At 50.5% G+C, this 22,220-nt stretch overlaps 1 protein-coding gene across 1 annotated transcript in view; it reads left to right on the top strand.

Moving 5' to 3' along the window:
* Positions 1–22,220, top strand: part of SYCP2L (synaptonemal complex protein 2 like) — a 385,988-nt gene that overhangs the window by 48,965 nt on the left and 314,803 nt on the right. Inside the window, exon 10 of the mRNA XM_075316073.1 lies at positions 8,953–9,010. Within this exon, the coding sequence (XP_075172188.1) occupies positions 8,953–9,010 (58 nt within the window). The remainder of the gene's footprint in view (positions 1–8,952; positions 9,011–22,220) is intronic.

Genomic DNA, 22,220 nt, shown 5'->3' with positions numbered 1-22,220 from the left:
AGGCAGACAGGGAGAGGGAAAGAGGCAGACAGGGAGAGGGAAAGAGGCAGACAGGGAGAGGGAAAGAGGCAGACAGGGAGAGGGAAAGAGGCAGACAGGGAGAGGGAAAGAGGCAGACACACAGGCAGAGACAGAGAGGGAAAGAAACAGACAGGGAAACAGTGAGGCTGGGAGAGAGGGACAGTGGGTGAGAGACAGACAGCTACCAACCCAGGCAACTCTGGATATTATTAGCACCCTTGAAGTTGTTTCAGAAAAAAAAGTGTTTCCCTAAAAAAAATTACTTTACAGACATCACTAGGGGGGGGCGCACAGACATCTAGGTGGGGTGCACAGACATCACTAGGGGGGGTGCACAGACATCACTAGGGGGGGTGCACAGACATCACTAGGGGGGGTGCACAGACATCACTAGGGGGGGTGCACAGACATCACTAGGGGGTTGCACAGATATCACTAGGGGGTTGCACAGACATCACTGGGTGTTGCACAGACATCACTAGGGGGTTGCACAGACATCACTAGGGGGTTGCACAGACATCACTAGGGGGTTGCACAGACATCACTAGGGGGTTGCACAGACATCACTAGGGGGTTGCACAGACATCACTAGGGGGTTGCACAGACATCACTAGGGGGTTGCACAGACATCACTAGGGGGTTGCACAGACATCACTAGGGGGTTGCACAGACATCACTAGGGGGTTGCACAGACATCACTAGGGGGTTGCACAGACATCACTAGGGGGTTGCACAGACATCACTAGAGGGGTTGCACAGACATGACTAGGGGGGTGCACAGACATGACTAGGGGGGTGCACAGACATGACTAGGGGGGTGCACAGACATGACTAGGGGGGTGCACAGACATGACTAGGGGGGTGCACAGACATGACTAGGGGGGTGCACAGACATGACTAGGGGGGTGCACAGACATGACTAGGGGGGTGCACAGACATGACTAGGGGGGTGCACAGACATGACTAGGGGGGTGCACAGACATGACTAGGGGGGTGCACAGACATGACTAGGGGGGTGCACAGACATGACTAGGGGGGTGCACAGACATGACTAGGGGGGTGCACAGACATGACTAGGGGGGTGCACAGACATGACTAGGGGGGTGCACAGACATGACTAGGGGGGTGCACAGACATGACTAGGGGGGTGCACAGACATGACTAGGGGGGTGCACAGACATGACTAGGGGGGTGCACAGACATGACTAGGGGGGTGCACAGACATGACTAGGGGGGTGCACAGACATGACTAGGGGGGTGCACAGACATGACTAGGGGGGTGCACAGACATGACTAGGGGGGTGCACAGACATGACTAGGGGGGTGCACAGACATGACTAGGGGGGTGCACAGACATGACTAGGGGGGTGCACAGACATGACTAGGGGGGTGCACAGACATGACTAGGGGGGTGCACAGACATGACTAGGGGGGTGCACAGACATGACTAGGGGGGTGCACAGACATGACTAGGGGGGTGCACAGACATGACTAGGGGGGTGCACAGACATGACTAGGGGGGTGCACAGACATGACTAGGGGGGTGCACAGACATGACTAGGGGGGTGCACAGACATGACTAGGGGGGTGCACAGACATGACTAGGGGGGTGCACAGACATGACTAGGGGGGTGCACAGACATGACTAGGGGGGTGCACAGACATGACTAGGGGGGTGCACAGACATGACTAGGGGGGTGCACAGACATGACTAGGGGGGTGCACAGACATGACTAGGGGGGTGCACAGACATGACTAGGGGGGTGCACAGACATGACTAGGGGGGTGCACAGACATGACTAGGGGGGTGCACAGACATGACTAGGGGGGTGCACAGACATGACTAGGGGGGTGCACAGACATGACTAGGGGGGTGCACAGACATGACTAGGGGGGTGCACAGACATGACTAGGGGGGTGCACAGACATGACTAGGGGGGTGCACAGACATGACTAGGGGGGTGCACAGACATGACTAGGGGGGTGCACAGACATGACTAGGGGGGTGCACAGACATGACTAGGGGGGTGCACAGACATGACTAGGGGGGTGCACAGACATGACTAGGGGGGTGCACAGACATGACTAGGGGGGTGCACAGACATGACTAGGGGGGTGCACAGACATGACTAGGGGGGTGCACAGACATCACTGGGTGGCACGGTCAGCAATTGCAGAGTACAGACAGAGCCCTGGGGGGCTGCACAGACAGAGCCCTGGGGGGCTGCACAGACAGAGCCCTGGGGGGCTGCACAGACAGAGCCCTGGGGGGCTGCACAGACAGAGCCCTGGGGGGCTGCACAGACAGAGCCCTGGGGGGCTGCACAGACAGAGCCCTGGGGGGCTGCACAGACAGAGCCCTGGGGGGCTGCACAGACAGAGCCCTGGGGGGCTGCACAGACAGAGCCCTGGGGGGCTGCACAGACAGAGCCCTGGGGGGCTGCACAGACAGAGCCCTGGGGGGCTGCACAGACAGAGCCCTGGGGGGCTGCACAGACAGAGCCCTGGGGGGCTGCACAGACAGAGCCCTGGGGGGCTGCACAGACAGAGCCCTGGGGGGCTGCACAGACAGAGCCCTGGGGGCCTGCACAGACAGAGCCCTGGGGGCCTGCACAGACAGAGCCCTGGGGGCCTGCACAGACAGAGCCCTGGGGGCCTGCACAGACAGAGCCCTGGGGGCCTGCACAGACAGAGCCCTGGGGGCCTGCACAGACAGAGCCCTGGGGGCCTGCACAGACAGAGCCCTGGGGGCCTGCACAGACAGAGCCCTGGGGGCCTGCACAGACAGAGCCCTGGGGGCCTGCACAGACAGAGCCCTGGGGGCCTGCACAGACAGAGCCCTGGGGGCCTGCACAGACAGAGCCCTGGGGGCCTGCACAGACAGAGCCCTGGGGGCCTGCACAGACAGAGCCCTGGGGGGGCGGCACACAGCATTGGGGGGCTGACCTCACTGGAGAGCAGGCACAGAACAGAGGGGGGGACTCCAGGCACACAGCTAAACCCGCTCACGTAGTCCCAACCACATTTGTATGTAAGCACCGGAGCACAGCGGCCCCCGGGAATCTGCCCGGGGGGCACAGAAAAGGTCATTTCAGGGCTGTGGTTCCAACCCCTCAGATAAAGTAAGGCAGGGGCGCCCCCGCCCCCCATCCCCGGCAGTGTTCAGCTCACCGAGCGCCTACCTTTCCCTGCCGGATGCCATGTCCTCGCCACCTCCGCGTTGCCCGCAGCACTATGATGAGGCGCAGAGTGATGACCTCATCACATTGGGCTGCGGGATGAAGCGCCGCCTTCCTGCTCTGCTCCATGCGCCTTGTTTCCGGCCTTGTTTTAGCAGTGTGTGTGTGTGCAGTGGCTGAAACAGGCGAGCCCCTTTGCTACGGCTGTGACTGGGGCCCGGTGAAGAGGGGAGGCCTGGCCTGCCCAGGGCTTAACAAAGCTAAGTAATTACACCTGGCCTGTCCAGGCCCCCTCTCTTCACCGGGCCCCCTACAGCAGTCACAGTAGTAATGCCCTGATGGCGGCCTTGCAAAAACATATCATACATTTCCAGCACACACACAAGGTCATGCAAGCGACAGAGTCTCGCCTTTCTGCTGTGCCTTTGGGGATTTCAGGACCAACTATCTCTGCCAGCAGCACCCTGCTTTTGGTGGGCTCCCACTGAGATGATAATGTATTAGATGTGACCTGCAGTCCCATGTAACTCAACAGATAATACAGTGATGCTTTTGTGAGTACAGATAGTAGTGATTGCTCCTCTGGATCACACTGCTGCTGGTTCTGCATGTGCTGCTGTTTTAGGCTTGTGGGAGGAGTAAGGCTACTTTCACACTTGCGTTCAGCGCAATCCGCCGCTATGGAGAATAGCGCAGTCCGTTAACACATTGCGCTATTCTCCATGGACTTGCGTTACAGTGCATTGTCAATACAAGTGTCTGCGTTCCATCCGCTGGATGACGCTGCATCGTTATTTTGACGCTGCGTTGAACGGAGGAAACACTACATGTAGCGGTTTTTGGGTCATTAAAATAACGCACCTCTGTTGGAATCCGCCAAAGTGTCTAATGATTGTCTATGGTGGCGGATTCCGCCGCTATGCGGCGGAAACCGCTGACGGATACCGTCACGTTCTACTGAGCATGCTCAGCATGTCTAGCAGAACGATCAAAATCGTTTAAAATCACTCCTGGTCTCTCTCCCCCCTCTCACTCCCTCTCTTACTCACCGATCACGGGCGCGATGCTGCACAGTTGTCACAAGGCTCCGGCGGCTTTTCCTCTTTTGAAAATTCCGGCCGCTCATTATTCCATCTAGTATTCACTGCTTCCTTCGCCCACCGGTGCCTATGATTGGTTGCAGTCAGATCCGCCCCCATGCTGAATGACAGCTGTCTCACTGCAACCAATCACAGCCGCCGGTGGGAGTTCTATATCGTGCAGTACAATAAATAAATTAATTTAAAAAAACGGCATGCGGTCCCCCCTAATTTTGATACCAACCAAGGTAAAGTCACACATCTGAAGAATGTAATCTCAGGATGGGGAGCCCCACGTTATGGGGAGCCCCCCAGCCTAACAATATCAGCCAGCAGCCGCCCGGAATTGCCGCATCCATTAGATGCGACAGTCCTGGGACTCTACACGGCTCATCCCGAATTGCTTTGGTGCGGTGGCAAATTGAGGTAATAAGGAGTTAATGGCAGCAGCCCATAGCTGCCACTAAGTCCTAGGTTAATCATGGCAGGTGTCTGAGACAACCACAATGATTAACCTGTAAGTGAAATTAAATAAACACATACACCCGAAAAAATACTTTTATTTGGAATAAAAGAATGAAAACTAGCCTCTTTCACCACTTTTTTAATCCCCAAATACCCCTCCAGGTCCGGTGTAATCCACACGAGGTCCCGCGACGCATCCAGCTCTGCTACATGAAGCTGACAGCGGCCATAGAACACCGCCGCTCTCTGTCAGCTCCAGGCAGCAACTGAAGTGAGTCACGCTGTCAGCGGGGACGTCACTGAGGTAATGTGTGCGGTGATGAAGGGAGCAGTAGTGCCGGGGTGTGTGCAGTGATGATGGGGGCTCTCTCTCTTGGCTTATTGCAACGTGTTATTTCACAGGAATCTGTTGCCTTTTATATGTAAGGTCCTGGTGGTGGAAACTTGACCGTGCACCGGACTCCTCCAGTGGAGCAACCCGGAGCTAACCCCTATACAGGGGTCACCCCTGGTCACCCCTCCAGAGGGCCTTGATGCACGGTAGCCGAAGCACTAGCTGTACAGGCACAGTCCGTTCCGGAAAGAGGAAGGAAGATGTCCCTGAGGTCACAGGGTTCCAGATGGTAGTCCTGATAACAAGGCTCTGGTTCAGGTGCCGGGTGGAGATGACAGGTGGAACTGGATCCAGCTGGACGAGAGGGCGGAGGTCACCACGTGGAGCTGGGGATCGGAGCCGGGTCCGGGCTGAAGAAGATGGTGGAGTCCTCAGCCGACAGTCACCGACAGGAGTTAAGCAGCAGTCATGGTTAGGACCGGTTGGCGTGGTAGGACGGGCTCTGCGAGACAGACAAGGGTTAATACTGGACAAGGCAAAAGGGGACCTAAACTCCTAGCTTACTAAACATGTAGAACAGGCCCCGCCCACCTGGAAGAAGAATCCTCTACCCTGTACCTGCAAGCCAATATCCTGTTTCTGGACGCTGGCCCTTTAAGAGAGGGTCAATGACCGCACGCCCTAACGCGCATGCGCGAGGCCCGAGTGCCTGATACCAGGGAAGGAAGCGGCGCCGAAGAAGCAGGAGTGCCGGGCAGAGTGTCCTGTGATGCAGAGGGGCGCCTGGAGCGGGGACACATGGAGGACGCCGGCGAGGGAGAGGGACCAGGAGGACCGTGGAAAGGAGGACCGGGGACAGGAGTGGTGAGCGGGGAGCGCCGTCGGGGACCGGGGAGCGTGCCACAGGGACCGGGGAGCGTGCCACAGGGACCGGGGAGCGTGACATTATATCACACTATTTACAACGTATCCGTGACATGCGTCACACAACGCATTGTGACGGATGCCGTTCAACGCAAGTATAAAGTATCCTAAGGCAGCATCAGTGAGAGATGAGAGCAGACTGTATCTATCGATCGCTGATAATGACAGACTATTGCTACAAACCACAGTTCTTCAGCATTTTTGCAGTTTTACACTAGGTCAACTGTAAATCACAAGTTGATCACCTATCATGTGAACATCCTCACCTTGCACCTCAAATATCATAAATCTGAAACATTGCGATGCTGCAATTGGCGATTTTCCGTGTGGGCATTTTTCCGTGTGGGCATTTTTCCGTGTGGGCATTTTTCCGTGTGGGCATTTTTCCGTGTGGGCATTTTTCCGTGTGGGCATTTTTCCTGTGGGCATTTTTCCTGTGGGCATTTTTCAGGGAACCCTCCAGTGTCAGTGTCATTATCCTGTATCCCCAGTGTTGGTGTCATTATCCTGTATCCCCAGTGTCTGTGTCATTATCCTGTATCCCCAGTGTCTGTGTCATTATCCTGTATCCCCAGTGTCGGTGTCATTATCCTGTATCCCCAGTGTCGGTGTCATTATCCTGTATCCCCAGTGTCGGTGTCATTATCCTGTATCCCCAGTGTCGGTGTCATTATCCTGTATCCCCAGTGTCGGTCTCATTATCCTGTATCCCCAGTGTCGGTGTCATTATCCTGTATCCCCAGTGTCGGTGTCATTATCCTGTATCCCCAGTGTCGGTGTCATTATCCTGTATCCCCAGTGTCGGTGTCATTATCCTGTATCCCCAGTGTCGGTGTCATTATCCTGTATCCCCAGTGTCGGTGTCATTATCCTGTATCCCCAGTGTCGGTGTCATTATCCTGTATCCCCAGTGTCGGTCTCATTATCCTGTATCCCCAGTGTCTGTCTCATTATCCTGTATCCCCAGTGTCGGTGTCATTATCCTGTATCCCCAGTGTCGGTGTCATTATCCTGTATCCCCAGTGTCGGTGTCATTATCCTGTATCCCCAGTGTCGGTGTCATTATCCTGTATCCCCAGTGTCGGTGTCATTATCCTGTATCCCCAGTGTCGGTGTCATTATCCTGTATCCCCAGTGTCGGTGTCATTATCCTGTATCCCCAGTGTCGGTGTCATTATCCTGTATCCCCAGTGTCGGTGTCATTATCCTGTATCCCCAGTGTCGGTGTCATTATCCTGCAACCCCAGTGTCTGTGTCATTATCCTGTACCCCCAGTGTCGGTGTCATTATCCTGTACCCCCAGTGTCAGTGCTATTATCTTAGGCTATATGTAATTACCTTTCAGGGGGCCTCTATATGTGATGATAGTACAGGAGGAGCTACACTATAGATACTGTATATGTAAAAAAAAAAAAAAAAAAGCCTGATCTGTCTATAGAGCAGTGTTGTCAGAATACACAGGACTAGAGAAGGGTTTATCCAACATGTAACACTAGTTTGGAAACCATAGTGAAGACAAATATTCACCACAGTCTCCAAATGGTAAAGTGTATTGGGTGGTAATGCTTCACACCTCCACATACTGACTCTTAGGGTAGGTGCCCTCGATCAGGACTCTGTGTTCTGCATGGAGTGGGTCCTGACCTGCGGGGCCGCGGGTCTCCTCCGCAGGAGACCGCAGCTGCTTGTACCCACGATCAGGCTTCAGTGCGCTGCAGTCTTTCACTTGTGTTCTCCATACGGAGGAGCATGCAATTACGCAGCAAACTATTGACATGCTGCGGTCTAGAAAGAAGATCCGCAGGTCAGTGTTTGCTGCGGTAAAAAGAATCACATTGGGCACGGGATTTCTAGAAATCCATCCACTGTGCTTGTACTTACAACGCAGCGTTTTGGATGTAGCTGAACCATGCTACAGCCAACATGCTGCAAACACTGATCGTGGACGGCTGGGCACGCACCCTTACAGCGGATTTCCCAGATAGATGGCGGCAGAGGGTGATTAATGTTAGTAAATGTTTCCATGTGAAGATGCTGGATAACGTTCTACTTCTTTGAATATATTTTGGCTGATGGACTCGGTGGTTTTCCTAGGACAAGGAATGTCCGTGTGTAAGAAAAACTGCAACTGACTGTAAATAACAGATTCCATTATTAACTACAATATATAAGAGGCTACAAGAAATCCTGTGCTATCTGCAGGCACAGGACATGGCTCTTCTGTGCACTGTAGAGTTTGCTAGTAAGCGCAGATTATACTGAGAGAAGCCGAAAATGTACAAGTAATAAAATCGTTTATGGTAGCTATAGTGTGGGCCCCTAGAGGCAATTTCCCTGGTAGGCCCCTCACACCCCAGTCCGACCCTGGATAGGGATGTGATTTATATCAGGGGCTTGATGCCTGGAAACTTCCTGCGCAAGTGCTTTGTAATTAATCTCCCATGTGCTTGTCTTTTGTGTCATTCCTTCTCCCCGGTATTCTCAATTTCTGTCTCCCCACCTTTTCTGTCCCTCCTGTGTGAGATCACAACTGTGGCTGCACCTGCTACTGCCATCCCCCCTTTCTTGGGCTCTGTGTTGAGCTGTGACCGCTCCAGACCGCCGGCCAGCCTCCGCCATCTTAAAAGCTTCCTGCGTCCCACGTTCCTCTGCTGTCTTTTGTACTTTACTGCCATTTAGGAGGATGTATCGTTTCATTGGTCGTTGAGTGGAACGGTCCCTTTCCCCTGCAACAACCGCTGCTATCTGTGCCACTTTACCTGCAGTGAGGGGGGTGTATATTGCTGGGGTGCTGTGGCGCTACTCTTACTTGTCCTCAGCCATCGTGTAAAAATTTGTATTTCATGTTGGTGTTGTAAATTCAATGTGTAAAGCACAAAAAAGTTCAATACTGTACATGTAAAGTAAATTGAATCCTTAAAATCTAATTTTGTTTTTTTTTTCTTTTTAGAAAAAAATTTGATGTGTTTGAATTTAAAAACTCATCAGAATCCGCTTCAGATATAGAGGTAAGATAGATATATATATGTTCTGAATTTTTTTGTAGGGAAAAAAATAGTATGAAACTATAGAAATGAAGAATTGCATTAATTGCCAGTGCTAAACAATTCCAGAAAAGTATTCAGTATTATTTCAGCCAAAGCTGGATAAACCTTTTAACTGTATTATCCCATGAACAAAGTGAAATAGATCTTGGAATAATAATTACTGATGAGTGAATATACTTGCCACTATTCGTTGCCCGCATGAGTATTTGCGATATCAGTTACCCGTCGAGTATTTTGGTATTCCCCTTGTTAGATTTGAGACCCCCCCCCTCCTCCCAGCATGTTTGGCACCTTTATTTTCAGCCACTAAACATGCTGATGTGTGGCCTCCGCGTCAGCAGCCGGGCTGCTCTGATCCGGATCCGGGGTTTCTCGAGGGGTCTCCGGAACCGGGGGGGGGGGGGGGGTGTCATGCGGCCACTTGAATAAAAAAAAGGGTATGTACAGGGGATAGTATGGACAGTCCGTGACACCACCCGTGGTGTGTGGTAAGGGTGAAGTACCACCGCTGCGACTGGGATTACCTGGTGGCGATGGTATGGGCAGCCTGGTGTTTAACCCCTCCACGGGTAGAGGGGATCCCCCCGGACTCGGTGTTGGTAGAGGGAAGGTGCCATCGGGCCGGTAGGGGTTAATTGCGTACTCAGTCCAATAACGCTGACAACCATGGTAAACCAAAGTTCTTGCTGCCACCGCAGCAGGGAGGGAGCACGTCTGGGTCCCGTGCCCATTGGTGTTGCTTGTTAGCCTGTGACCTTAACCTTGGCACCTCTTGCTGTGTTTGGTCCCATTCAGCTTGAAACTAAAACGGGTCCCTCTCACCCGTATGGCTAACGGAGTGAGCTTGCTCTCAGGGTTCTTGCTTGGGATTTTCTGGACTAGAAATACTAGAAGTGGAAGAGTTCTATCCCCTCGTTGCGCTAGTACCCCGATTTTGGAGCAGGTGGAGAACGGATCTTGAAGGCTCAGCCCTCCTTGACAGTCCGTGCCCCTTGTCACGATCCCCTGCGACCGGGGTCCAGTTCCTACCAGGCCCAGACCGTCTGCCACCTAGTAGCTCACGGAGCCCAGCTCCTGACCTCTCTTCTCGAGGGTCACTTCACACTGACTGTCTCCTACACTCCTGACCTCCCCTTAACAAACCCCCCCAAGTGGCCAGCCCTATTCCCTTCAGGCTGTCCACTGGCGTGTCTGATGGGTGTGGTGCAAAGTGTTCCTAGGATTTTGATTAGCTTGTTCTTAGCAACACCAAAGGTCAGGGACCTGTAACAAAGGAGGCAATGGAAATCCTGCAGAAGGGCAGATTGCACAATACCCTGTGACGACCTGATAGGGCAGGGCGTCACACTGAGATTGCTTGCCAATCACAGTAGTGTCGTAGGCCTCTTTACTACTGGCATTACTGTGATTGGAAGGCACTGTGGAAAAAAACCCCAAAAACCTTCTGTTCAGTAATGCAGGAGACTACAGTTAGTTTCCCTGTCACACTATTTCCTGGTCTTCTCGTTAAGCCTTATGAATTTGCACTGTTTGCCCCACCCACCCTCTGTGCAGGCGTCTGTCATTGGTGAAGTGTAAAAATAAATTGGAAAAAATGGAGTCCCCGTATTTTGATACCAAGTGCAAAGAAAGCCGACAGTTACAGGCTTAAGCCCTCAGCTGTACGCGTTATCTAGGTTGCGTATCAAAGTATGAGGGACCAATGCAGCTTTTTTTTTTTTAAATTATTTAAATAATATTAAACTGGCGTGCGGTCCCCCCAATTTTGAAGCCCAGCCAAGATGAAGCCAACAGCTGTTTGCTATTGTTAGGCTGGGGAGGCCCATTGTTATCGAGCCCCCCCAGCCTACAGCCGCCGTGGAATTGTTGCATCCATTAGATGCGACAATTTTGCTGGATTATCCCAATTTGCCCTGGAGTGGTGGGAATCGGGGTAATATAAAGGATTGACAGCTGTCATCAAACCCAAAGTTAGTAATATGGAGGGGGTCGGTCTAGGAGACACTCCCTCCCCACCTCCCAATCCCCCATTACTAATAACACAGAAAAGTCCAGCTCAAATGAACAGTTTCTTCTTTATTTCTTGAGAATTTAAAGTACACGGGACATCAACATTTTCACAAGGAAGCTGCTATAATGGCATTTTTCTGCACCAAATGTCAATTACCCAGCAGAAAAACACACCGAAACCACATAAAAAAAGCATGCAGTTTTGGTGCATATTTCTTTGGTTGCAGACATTTCAGCACCAAATCTGCATCTCCTGGCAAAGAAAAACGCACCAAAATCGCATGCGTCTTTATTTATTTTTTTATTTTTTGCTTTTTTTCATCCAGGATATCCAGATTTGGTGCAGACATGTCTGCAGCCAAATACTTAATGTGCACACATTGCCTAATCCGGCATTGACTGTAATAACTTCACCTGAGGTAAGGTCATTGAGTTCACCTCAGGTCAGTTCACCTGTGGTCACAGCTGGTGTACCGTGGGAACCTCCACCTGTGATCTCAGATGAACTTGAGAACATCACTCATCACAGCTGTGGCTCTGTCAGTCAGTCCCTGAAGCCACAGTAAGCAGTCAAGTTGACACAACAAGACTGCGCAATGCAACCTCAGATGTAGCAGAGTCGAGATCGTCATGGGACCTCGTGTGGATTACATTGGACCTGCAGGGGTGTTTTGGGGTTTCCTAAATTAGAGAGAGGGTGTACTTGTTTTTTGTTTTTTGTTTTTTTTTTTCATTTATTTATTTAAAATAGTTTTTTTTTGTGTGTTTTTTATTATTTTTGCTTACAGGGCTAGCTAGTAATGGGAGTTCTCATAGACCCCTCCCCAATACTAACCTCTGGTTTGATGACCGCTGTGGGTTTGTTTTTTTTTTTGACAAATCACAGCTATCATTAACCCCTTATATTCCCTTTGCTCCAGTGCAATCGGGATGAGCCGGGTAAAGCACTAGAATTGTTGCATCTAATGAAAAATTTGGGGGTGGCTGCAGGCTGCTATTTTTAGGCTGGGGAGGACCCTATAACCATGGGCCTCCCCAGCATAAGAATACCAGCCCCCAGCTGTCAAATTTTTCTTGGCAGAGTATCAAAATTGGGGGGACCACCCGCCACTTTTTATTTTATCATTTAAAGCTACATGGGGTCACCTGTATTTTCTTAGTTAAAATAACTAGCAAAGCTGGGGGGCCACAGCCTTTAGCCGACTATTTGATCTACGCTGGGTAACAATATACGTTGGACTGTACGTATTTTTTTCAAGTTACTGTATTTAATTTTACACTCCCCATCCTGCCCCAGAGAGCTACAGTGAGAGTAACCAATCAGATTCCAGTGGTCTGACTGCAGCCATTCAGACGCTTTGAAGGGGTGGGCGGGGGAAATAGTGAATTCCAAAGACCTACTGATAAGGAATTTAGATTGTGAGCCTCAATAGGGACAGTGTTGATGATGTATGTAAAGCACTATGGAATTAATGGTGCTATATAAGTGAATGATAATAATAAATAATTTATTATTATTTTATTATGATTATTATTCATGAGATCTAATGAGCAGACCTGAGTAGTGTGAAGGAAACTCAGAGTATTATGTGGCATAAAGCAGGAATATTGCACTTACTGGAAATATTATTCCTAGAAATCAAATGTGTGCCAGAAATGCATACAGGCATCTTCCCCATGCTGTTCACACTCACTTTCAACACTTTTCCATCCATTTCAGCATTTTTACAGCCCTCCCAGACCTACTTCCAAGGTCCTCCAGAATTTTTTTTAGCGTTTCCCATTGACTTGCATTGGGATTAGTTATTCGGTACTAATACAATTTTTGACTCGAATAATCAAATAATTTTAGTATTTGCCCATCTCTGATGGTAATAATAAACTACCAAATGTGGTTGTGTTTAGGAAAAAAAAAAGTTTCTCTCCATAGATTGACTGTAGACTCGTACCCCAAGACCAGACAGCCCTTTAAAGGTTCCTGGTGGAGGGCAATATAGTGAATCATGCTGAGGTGCCAAGCTTGAACATTTCCGGTTATTTAACATTCAGATGTGATGGATGACTACCAGTGGCGTAATTAGAGCAAAATTTGGTAGAAAGGGAGATCTGAGCTTCACACACCACCATCTCGCTTTCCATGCTATAGATAAAGTACCCTACGATAGGGACTTATTCCCCTCTCCCTTAGGCCTGTTTCACACGTCAGTGTCAATCACAGACATACGCAGACCCAATAAAATCAATGGCTCTGTGCACACATCAGTGATTATTCACTGACCGTGTCTCCTTGTGTTGTACACGCGTGCTCGTGTGCGCCGCACGAAGACATGTCCGTTTTTTTTTTTTTCTGGCATCACTGATGTTCCACAGACCACACTATGGTGTGATCCGTGAAACACATCAGAAAAACACGGACATTGGAAAAAAAAAAACAAAAAACAACTACTCGCCTTCTCCAGCGATGCTGTTTCCGGCCTCAGCTGGCTGCTTCTTCCGAGCCGGTTTGTTATGGTCCTGCATATTCAGTTATGCATGACACCGCAACCTTGAAGTAGCTGCAGCGGGAGTGGAAACACAACAGAGCCGAAGAGTTCAGCACCATGGACAGCAGGAGTGGGACATGTGAGTATACGTCAAAGTGCGATCACGGATGACTGACACAGATCACGGATAGCACATGGACAACCCACGTGTGCCGTGAATCACGGCACACGGAGGGACATAGGCGTTTTTCAATGACGTGTTAAAAATGCATATTTTTCACTGACGTGTGAAACAGGCTTTATAAGGATTACTTTCGCCGTCCTCTAACATATATTTACCATATTATTTTATCTCCTAAGCAACCACTACCCACAAAACATTTGTGTTCTTGCATCCACAACGATCTGCAACTCTACTTTAAATTGACCTTGAGAAAGGCTTAAATTAAGCCGAAACGTTGGTCTGTTTTTCGGTTTGCTTGTTGCTACTACTAGTCTGACGTCGCCTTACATTCAATAAAGATGTTTATTTTGCCCTATTATTATTTTCTGTCTTTTGGCGTACCAGGTTATTTTGCCAATATTTGAGCAGCCATGGTCACAAGAAGATGACATTTGGGAATGGCAATTAGCGTTTCAAGAGGTAGATGACTAAGGCTGCTTTCACACATCAGTTTTTTTTGCATCAGGCACAATCCGGCTCAAAAACCTATGCAACGGATGTGGCGAAAAAAACTGATCCGTTGCATAAGTTTTTTTCCAGGCGCCCCGTCCGTTTTTTGACGGATGCGGCTTGATACTGAGCATGCACAGTTCAAAAAACCGCATCCAGCGGCCGGATGCGGTTTTTGCAGCAGGACGCCGCATCCGGCGTCCATAGGCTTGCATTGTAAATCGTGTCGCGATGTGGTTTTTTTCGCCGCACAAAAAAAAACGTGCCAGGCAACGTTCCATCCGGCCGCCGCATGGGATAAATATGCCGCATCCAGCAAAAACCAGACACGACGCAAGGCCATGCGGCACAATACGGCGCTAATGCAAGTTTATGCAGAAAAAACGCAACCGGCAGCAAAAAAAACCTGTTGCTTTTTTTCTGCAAAGCACCGTATTGTGCCTCTCAGCAAAAAACGGACGTGTGAAAGCAGCCTAAGAGACAGTTTACAACAAGTGACGTTAAGTCAACAAGTCAGGAGGACTAGAGTGCGAAAGTGGAAGACTAGGTGTTGGATGATTAACTCGCTGACCCAACCTGGGATGGTGTCAAACAGAGCGAGGACAGCAGCGAAGGGGGGTGGGGGGGTGGTGTCTGTAGCACCACACCAGGCAAGAGGGGTGGCCAGAGGGAGAAGGTGGTTAACTGTTCCCCTATAGCACCCATACGCTAAGTTCTCATGCCAAGGGTTAGGTATTCCCTAATCTAGTGCTTTTAAAAAAAAAAAAAAAAAAATGGTCATTTGCAGACTGTGTGCCATTCCAAGAACAGCAGGGGCATGACCACTACCAGCCTGACCATCACCCGCATGCTTAGGCACATGTCATCAAACCTCCCGACCTTGGTGGCCTCACTGCCTGGGTCCACAATCTGTCTGCGGGTGACACCACTGCCTCTTCCCCTGTGCTACGTGCTTGCCAATCCCTTGTCAATGATGGAGTCGTGGATACCTCCCGGTTTGCACCTGTTGCACACTTGCAAGCACAATTAGCAACCAGATCCGATTCTTTGTCCCAGGACAGAGTTCAGCTGTCCCTACCCCAGGTCTTGGAATGCAAATACAATACCCATAGGCACAAACCCTAAACAGGTAAATGTCCAGACTACTTGCCTGAAAAATGTTGCCATTTAGGCTTGTGGACATTAAGGCTTTCTGCAACCTTTTATAGCGGCTGTCTCTCGGTACTCTCTCCCCAGCTGCCACTATTTTTCCTGGTGTGCTCTCCCCGCCTTACACCTGCACGTGTCACATGACATCACCTGTGCACTAACCAAGTCAGTTACTGGGAAGGTCCTCTTAATGACAGACTTGTAGTCAAGTACTTGTTGCCAAGGACGCTACATTTTCTACATTTTCCTGACTGCACACTGGGTGACCCTTTGTGGAGGCCAGAACCAAGTCGGACCCTTGGACGGCACATATGTTACCGACACACGTTATCAACACACAGGATTGTGGGCCCTAGTTCTGTCAGGGTTTCCTCTACCTCCTACGCCGGCTACTGCACACCCTCCTCCATCTCCAAATTATCACGAAGCATGCTGTCCATGTCGGTCACAAGTTGGAAGCGCTGCAGCACTGTCTTGGCGAAGTGACAATCGGCTCTGCTGAAACTAATTTGTTTAGGTGACAAACGGCACACCGCCGCAGAGTTCTGGAAAGCTATAACAGACCAGACAGATCAATGGCTCTTGTCACTGAACCTACACTTAGGCATGGTCGCATTTGTGATAATGGCCATAACCTGGTGGCAGCTCAGGAGCTTAGGAAGCTCACAAATGTACGATGTCTGGCCCTCGTACTCATCTTAGTGGTTGAGCAATTTCTAAAAACCTACCCAGATTTGCCTGGACTACTTGTGGAGGAATTCCGCATGGGCGCCCATTTCCGCAAGTCCGTTACAGCTGCTGCCACTCTGGCAGTGCTGCAGCAGCACTTGAAAGTGCCAGCTCAAAGACTAGTGTGTAATGTGCCCATGTACTGGAACTCGACATTACATATTTTGGAAAGGCTTTGTGAGCAGCGGAGGGCAGCAGTTGAATACCAGATACAGTATGCCCATAGGTATTCAGTCATCCTCTGCACATAAGAACTGATGAGTTGGCATGGATGTCTGATATTTGAGGTTCTACAAAACTTTGAGGAATCAACCAAAATCATTAGCAGTGATGACTCCATAATCAGCATAACCATATCACTTTGTTTTCTACTCAAATGCTCGCTACTCACAGTTAAAGAGAGTGCTTTGCATGTGGACCAGATGGAGATGGTGAAAGTACATAGGGTGATACTACCCAACCCAGCCTCATCTTATCATCTCAGTGCGGATTGGTTGATAATGAGGAGGAGGAACAGGAGATAGTTGCCTGCACTAAGAAGGGTACTACCTCCCCACCAGCTTGATCCCATCTTTTCAACATAGATGGGTTGAAGAGGAGGAGGACAAGAGGTCTTGCCTGTTGGGAGCCTGGCACATATGACTGACTTTGTCCTGTGATGCCCTGGACCCCCAGGGGTCACAGTACACTAACATCACTCACACACCCCCTCACCTGGGTAGGTGACAAAAGTCAATCAAATCCTTGTTGCCACCTTACAGACTTGATGTCCACACCAAGTGGGGCGGAGCCAGGCGGTTGGCCCCGCCCACCGAGGAGTTCACAGGCCTGGAGGCGGGAAAAGACAGTGGAGTTTGTGGTAGGCAGTGAAAGGCAGAGGAGTGAAAACTGTTGGTGTCTGGGTTGGAGCCCAGGCACGTTCAGCAAGGTCGGCAGACGGTGGTGGCCGTCTGCAGGAGTTGGTGTAGGTCAGCGGAACCATAGGACCGGGGTCGGGCGGTGGCCCGCCGGTGCCGAACCGGAGAGCAGATTGAAGCCAAGCACCAACGCAGGGTACTCAGACCCCGACTAGGCTAGGAGCCGCCGAAAAGGTCAAATTATCTGATTGCGGTCTGGACCTCAGGGGTTCATTCCCACCTAAGTCCCATCAGAAGGCAATAGCCCAACTTGTCCAGATAAGTGCCACCGCCAAGGGCCAGAGATCCAAGGGCCAGCGCCTGCGGTCAAACGGGCTCTCCCGACACGTACACGCCGGGGAGTGGACTACCCGTCGGAAGCCATAGGAGTCAAATACACTTACACAGGTGCAGGAAAATGACAGCCACCATCAACCCATCTGGGGAGAGTGAGAACACCGCAGCCGGCTGTGGGCCCCGTCCATCCAGCCGTTTGGTTTACCAGAGACTCTGTCCTTCTTTGTCTGAGTGAGTACAACAGTGCCATCTGGCACCACGCTGCACCGCAACGTTGCACCCACGCCCACGCTGCCTCCCCGCCTCGGCACCTGCACCTATACCTCCTCCCTACTCCCCAACAGGGGCCCCGGGACCAATAGCCCCTACCCACGGAGGGGTCAACACAATCAGCTGCTCTCCGCCATCGCTCCCGGGATTCCCCGTTACTAGCAGCGGTGGTGCTCACCATCACCACAACCCGTGGGTGGCGTCACGACCGACATCCCAAATACCCACCAAAAACCTCCCCTTTTCACTCGTGGGCGAGGAGGCGCTGCTCGAGCCTCGGGTCCAGCCCCGTGCTCGAGCCACCGAGGAGCAGAAGCACCGGACCCGAGCGCCAGCGATTCCAGACGAGCGGCGTTCCCACCCCTTCGCCCGCGACATTCCCACTGTCTTTCCTGCGACCTACGCATTCTATGCATTTAGGCCAACACTGATTACTGGTTGTTAACCCTTCTAGACCCACACTGCAAGGAAAACTTTCCATCTCTCCTTCTTGCAGCAGAAGTATAAATATTTGCATCTGACACGGCTGACGGCAGAGGTCATAGTTCTTTGGGAAACGAGGAGGAGAGATGAGGATATAGATATAGATTTAGAAATAGATATTTATTTAATTATAATATTTACACACACACACACACACACACACACACACACACACACACACACACACACACACACACACAGTCCAACAGAAGCAGGGGAACACTATCGAAGGTCCGGAGCAGTTCCATTAGACCTTCCCAAAGCTCAGGCCCTGATGCGCCTCGGGGTAGTCTGACAAGCAGGGATAGTTTTGGAAGATGGTGAAGAAGTACATAGACGACCGTACCAGCATTCTTTGTGATTTCTCTGTGCGGTACAACTATTGGGTATACAAGCTGGACACAAGGTATGAACTGTACCCCTATGATTTTGAAGTGCTGGCCTGCCCTGCCACTAGTGTTTTTCTAGAACAGTTTTTAGTGCCACCAGGGGCATAACTGATTGGCACATCTGTAGGACCCCGGGGTCGAGTGGTGGTTTAGTCGTTTTCACCCGACACATTCATTGACGGGCCGGGGTTGCAGATGCTGTGCGTCGTCACGGGCTGGCCTGGCCTAGTTTTGTGACCTCAAGATGTACAAGAGGGTGGACGGGAGTGAAGATGGGGTTGGTAGTGAAGGTGAGGAAAGTCTTTTATGATCGTAACTCCACCTGTGGTACGCGGTCAGGGATGGGTCGCCGCTGCGGGTGCTGCTCTCTGGGGCTGATGGTGAGGGTCGCAGCCGAGATGGTATCGCTCTCCACAGGCGGAGCGGGATTACCCCGGGGAGGATGATGGAGGACGGACGGGGATGGTAGTAGTCCCCGATGGCGCCAGTAAAGAGGCAGAGGCAGGGACTGTGGTTCCAGGTGTCTTTACTCTCAAGTTATTCAGGCGCTGCCCCAGAGTATCGGTCTCCAGCCGATCCAGGATACGTGAAAGGTTAAATCCTGTGTGTAGGTCAGCCTGTGAGCTCTCTCTCCTCCTTTGATGTGCTAAGTATTGGATCCCCGTGGCGTGAAGCACTTGGGTACCCCGGTGTCAGTAAAGTGTCCCGTTCTGTATGCTGATAGCGCTGTTCCATTGTGGGGCCGGTCCTCAACCCCGGATCCTATATGCTATTTGGCTGCAGACTCTATGGAACATGTCCGGTGACTGTTCTAGCCACTCCCCATGACCCTTGCAGAGTTGGTAGATAACGTGAAGTATATCTACCCTAGGATTCTGTATCACGACAGCGCCGGTTCTGTGGAAGCAGCTGCCTGCTTCTCCCCAACGACCATGTTGAACGCCTTGGCCCACAGAGCTGCTTGCGGCACGTCCGCTCTGCTCTGTGTCTGAAGCTGTTCTCTCCTGTTTTTTGTTGTGTTGTGTGTTCTGAGCTGTTGCCCCCAGTCACTGCCACCGGCTGGTTCACTTCTCTCACTAGGTCAACCTGTTCTTCCCACTGTGTGCTCCTGACTCCCCCTGGTGATTGCTTCTCCCTGACCCGGAGTCCCTGGTTCCAGTGGATCTGGGGAACGTGTGGTGTGTGGTGGCGTCCTGTAAACCCACCGCTTCAGTGACCCCCCTACTGTGATCTGACCCTGGCCCAGTCCCCATTGGGGAGGGCAACCCAGTGTTACTTTATGTATATGTGAGTGGAAACAAGTACCAACCTTCCTTGGACCCAGGATAAGTACTACACCCTAATGGAGTTGCAGTACCCTGTGGCAGGAGGGGGATAAAGGGCAGAAAATGAGCCCGCCCATCTGGCCAACACAGGTAATTAGCATACCTAACGGCCAAGTTATATAAAGTTATTTTTGTGGTCTGGAAGGGGAGTCAGGGCCAAGGTGCAACTTCATAGAATGCAGCCCAGGAGCTGCAGAAGGAGATACTTTTAGTTTAATAGGGAAAAATGTGGTGACAGGTTCCCTTTAACCCCTTAACGACCGCTGGCCGTAAAATTACGTCCTAGCGGTCATAACGTTACTGCCCGCGGTCTGCCGCCGTCAGCATGCTGCGATCGGCGCACATCTCAGCTGATTTTCACAGCTGTGATGTGTGCCTACTAGGCACGAGCAGAATCGTTATCTGCTCGTGCCGTTTAACCCCTTAAATGGCGCTGTCAATATGTGACAGCGCCATTATAAGCGCGATCGCGGTAAACTTTTTCTTACCGCTAGATACCGGAAGTCACGTGACGCGATCACGTGACTTCTGATAGTTGTCATGGTAGCACAGGGTCATGTGATGACTCCTGTACTACACATGAATTTCTTTCACTTTCGCTGTGCCCGCTGCACAGTGAAAAAGAAAGTGAGCGTATCTGCTGTTTACAGCTGTATAGCTGTGATCAGCAGATAGCTAATAGCGATCGGATTGCTGATCGCAATAGCCCCCTAGGGGGACTAATTAATAAAATAAAAAAAAAGTTAAGTGTTTAAAAAAATTAAAAAAACCAAAAAAAACCTAAAAGTTCAAATCACCCCCCCATTCGCCCCATTGAAAATTAAAGGGTTAAAAAAATAAAAAATATACACACATTTGGTATCGCCGCGTTCAGAAACGCCCGATCTATCAAAATATAAAATCAATTAATCTGATCAGTATACGGCGTAGCGGAAAAAAAATTCCAAACGCCAAAAAGATGTTTTTTTTTGTCGCCACAACTTTTGCGCAAAATGCAAAACGTAGCATCTGCGCAAAAATGGTACAGTTAAAAACGTCGGCTCGAGACGCAAAAAATAAGCAGTCACTGAGCCATAGAGCCCGAAAAATGCGAACGCTACGAGTCACAGAATATGGCGTAAAACGTGCGCCACTTTTGTCCGATTTTTTTTTTTAACCCATATATATATATATGTGTGTAAACCTATACATGTTTGGTGTCTACGAACTCGCACTGACCTGAGGCATCACACCCACACATCAGTTTTACCATATAGTGAACACAGTGAATAAAATATCTCAAAAACAATAGTGCTATCGCCCTTTTTTTGCAATTTTTCTGCATTTGGAATTTTTTTGCCGTTTTCCAGTACACTATATGGTAAAACTGATGGTTTCATTTAAAAGTACAACTCGTTCCGCAAAAAATGAGCCCTCACATGCCCATATTGACTGAAAAATAAAAAAGTTACGTCTCTCAGAAAAAGAATGGCGAAAAAAAAAATGGAAAGCGAAAAATCGGCCGGTCGTGAAAGGGTTAAGGGGTTGAATATGTGATGCACTTGGTTCAGATTATAAATCAAAACATCACAGCATAGGCCATTATAATGCAATAATTTAGTGCTTTATGTTGTGACTGCTGCATCCCATTTGTTTGATATGGGTGCACTGATATAGCTAGATATGGGCCGATAGGTATGAGCAGACAGATAAGGAATAATGGGGAGAAAGATGAGGGGATGGCTGGAGAGAGGATACAGGCCCTGCACCACCGAGTGAGGCAGGGAGGGGGAGCTGCAGCAAGATGCTGCTCTGTGTGATCCTCCCGCACAGCACAGGGGCGCTCTGTACTGCAGACAAGTGCGTCTGGGGCCGCGTGTAAACCACGCCCTCTCGGATTTAAACCACGCCCTCGAAGTTGTTGGCAGTGCAGTGAGGAGCGCGCCGCATACAGAGAACGAGGAACGGCGTTACGGTAGGAGTAGTGATGGCTGCTGTGCACGGCGTGGTCTGAGCACAGTGTGGCTGCCGGTCGTGCTTTACACACTATAGCGTTTCTCTCTCCTTCCTTGTGTGTTTGGGTGGCATTATGTCTCGCTGATCACTGCAACTGTGAGGTCTTCCCGCTCCTCGTGCTGCGCTGCCCTTTACCCGCGGCCGCTGATCTGTCTGCCGAGGTTGTAAATATTTGAATCTTTACAGCTTTATTGACCAACACAAGTTTATGTAAAGGGAGGCTGACAGCAGGTGTGTATACCCTCAGCAGGTGTGTATACCCTCAGCAGGTGTGTGTGTAACCTCAGCAGGTGTGTGTGTGTGTGTGTAACCTCAGCAGGTGTGTGTGTGTGTGTGTGTAACCTCAGCAGGTGTGTGTGTGTGTGTGTAACCTCAGCAGGTGTGTGTGTGTGTCTAACCTCAGCAGGTGTGTGTGTGTGTGTGTAACCTCAGCAGGTGTGTGTGTGTGTGTGTAACCTCAGCAGGTGTGTGT

This window comes from Anomaloglossus baeobatrachus, chromosome 6, assembly GCF_048569485.1.
Source record: "Anomaloglossus baeobatrachus isolate aAnoBae1 chromosome 6, aAnoBae1.hap1, whole genome shotgun sequence".
NCBI lineage: Eukaryota > Metazoa > Chordata > Amphibia > Anura > Aromobatidae > Anomaloglossus > Anomaloglossus baeobatrachus.
Note: the sequence above shows the minus strand (reverse complement) of the source record. Positions and strands in the feature narration are given on the sequence as shown.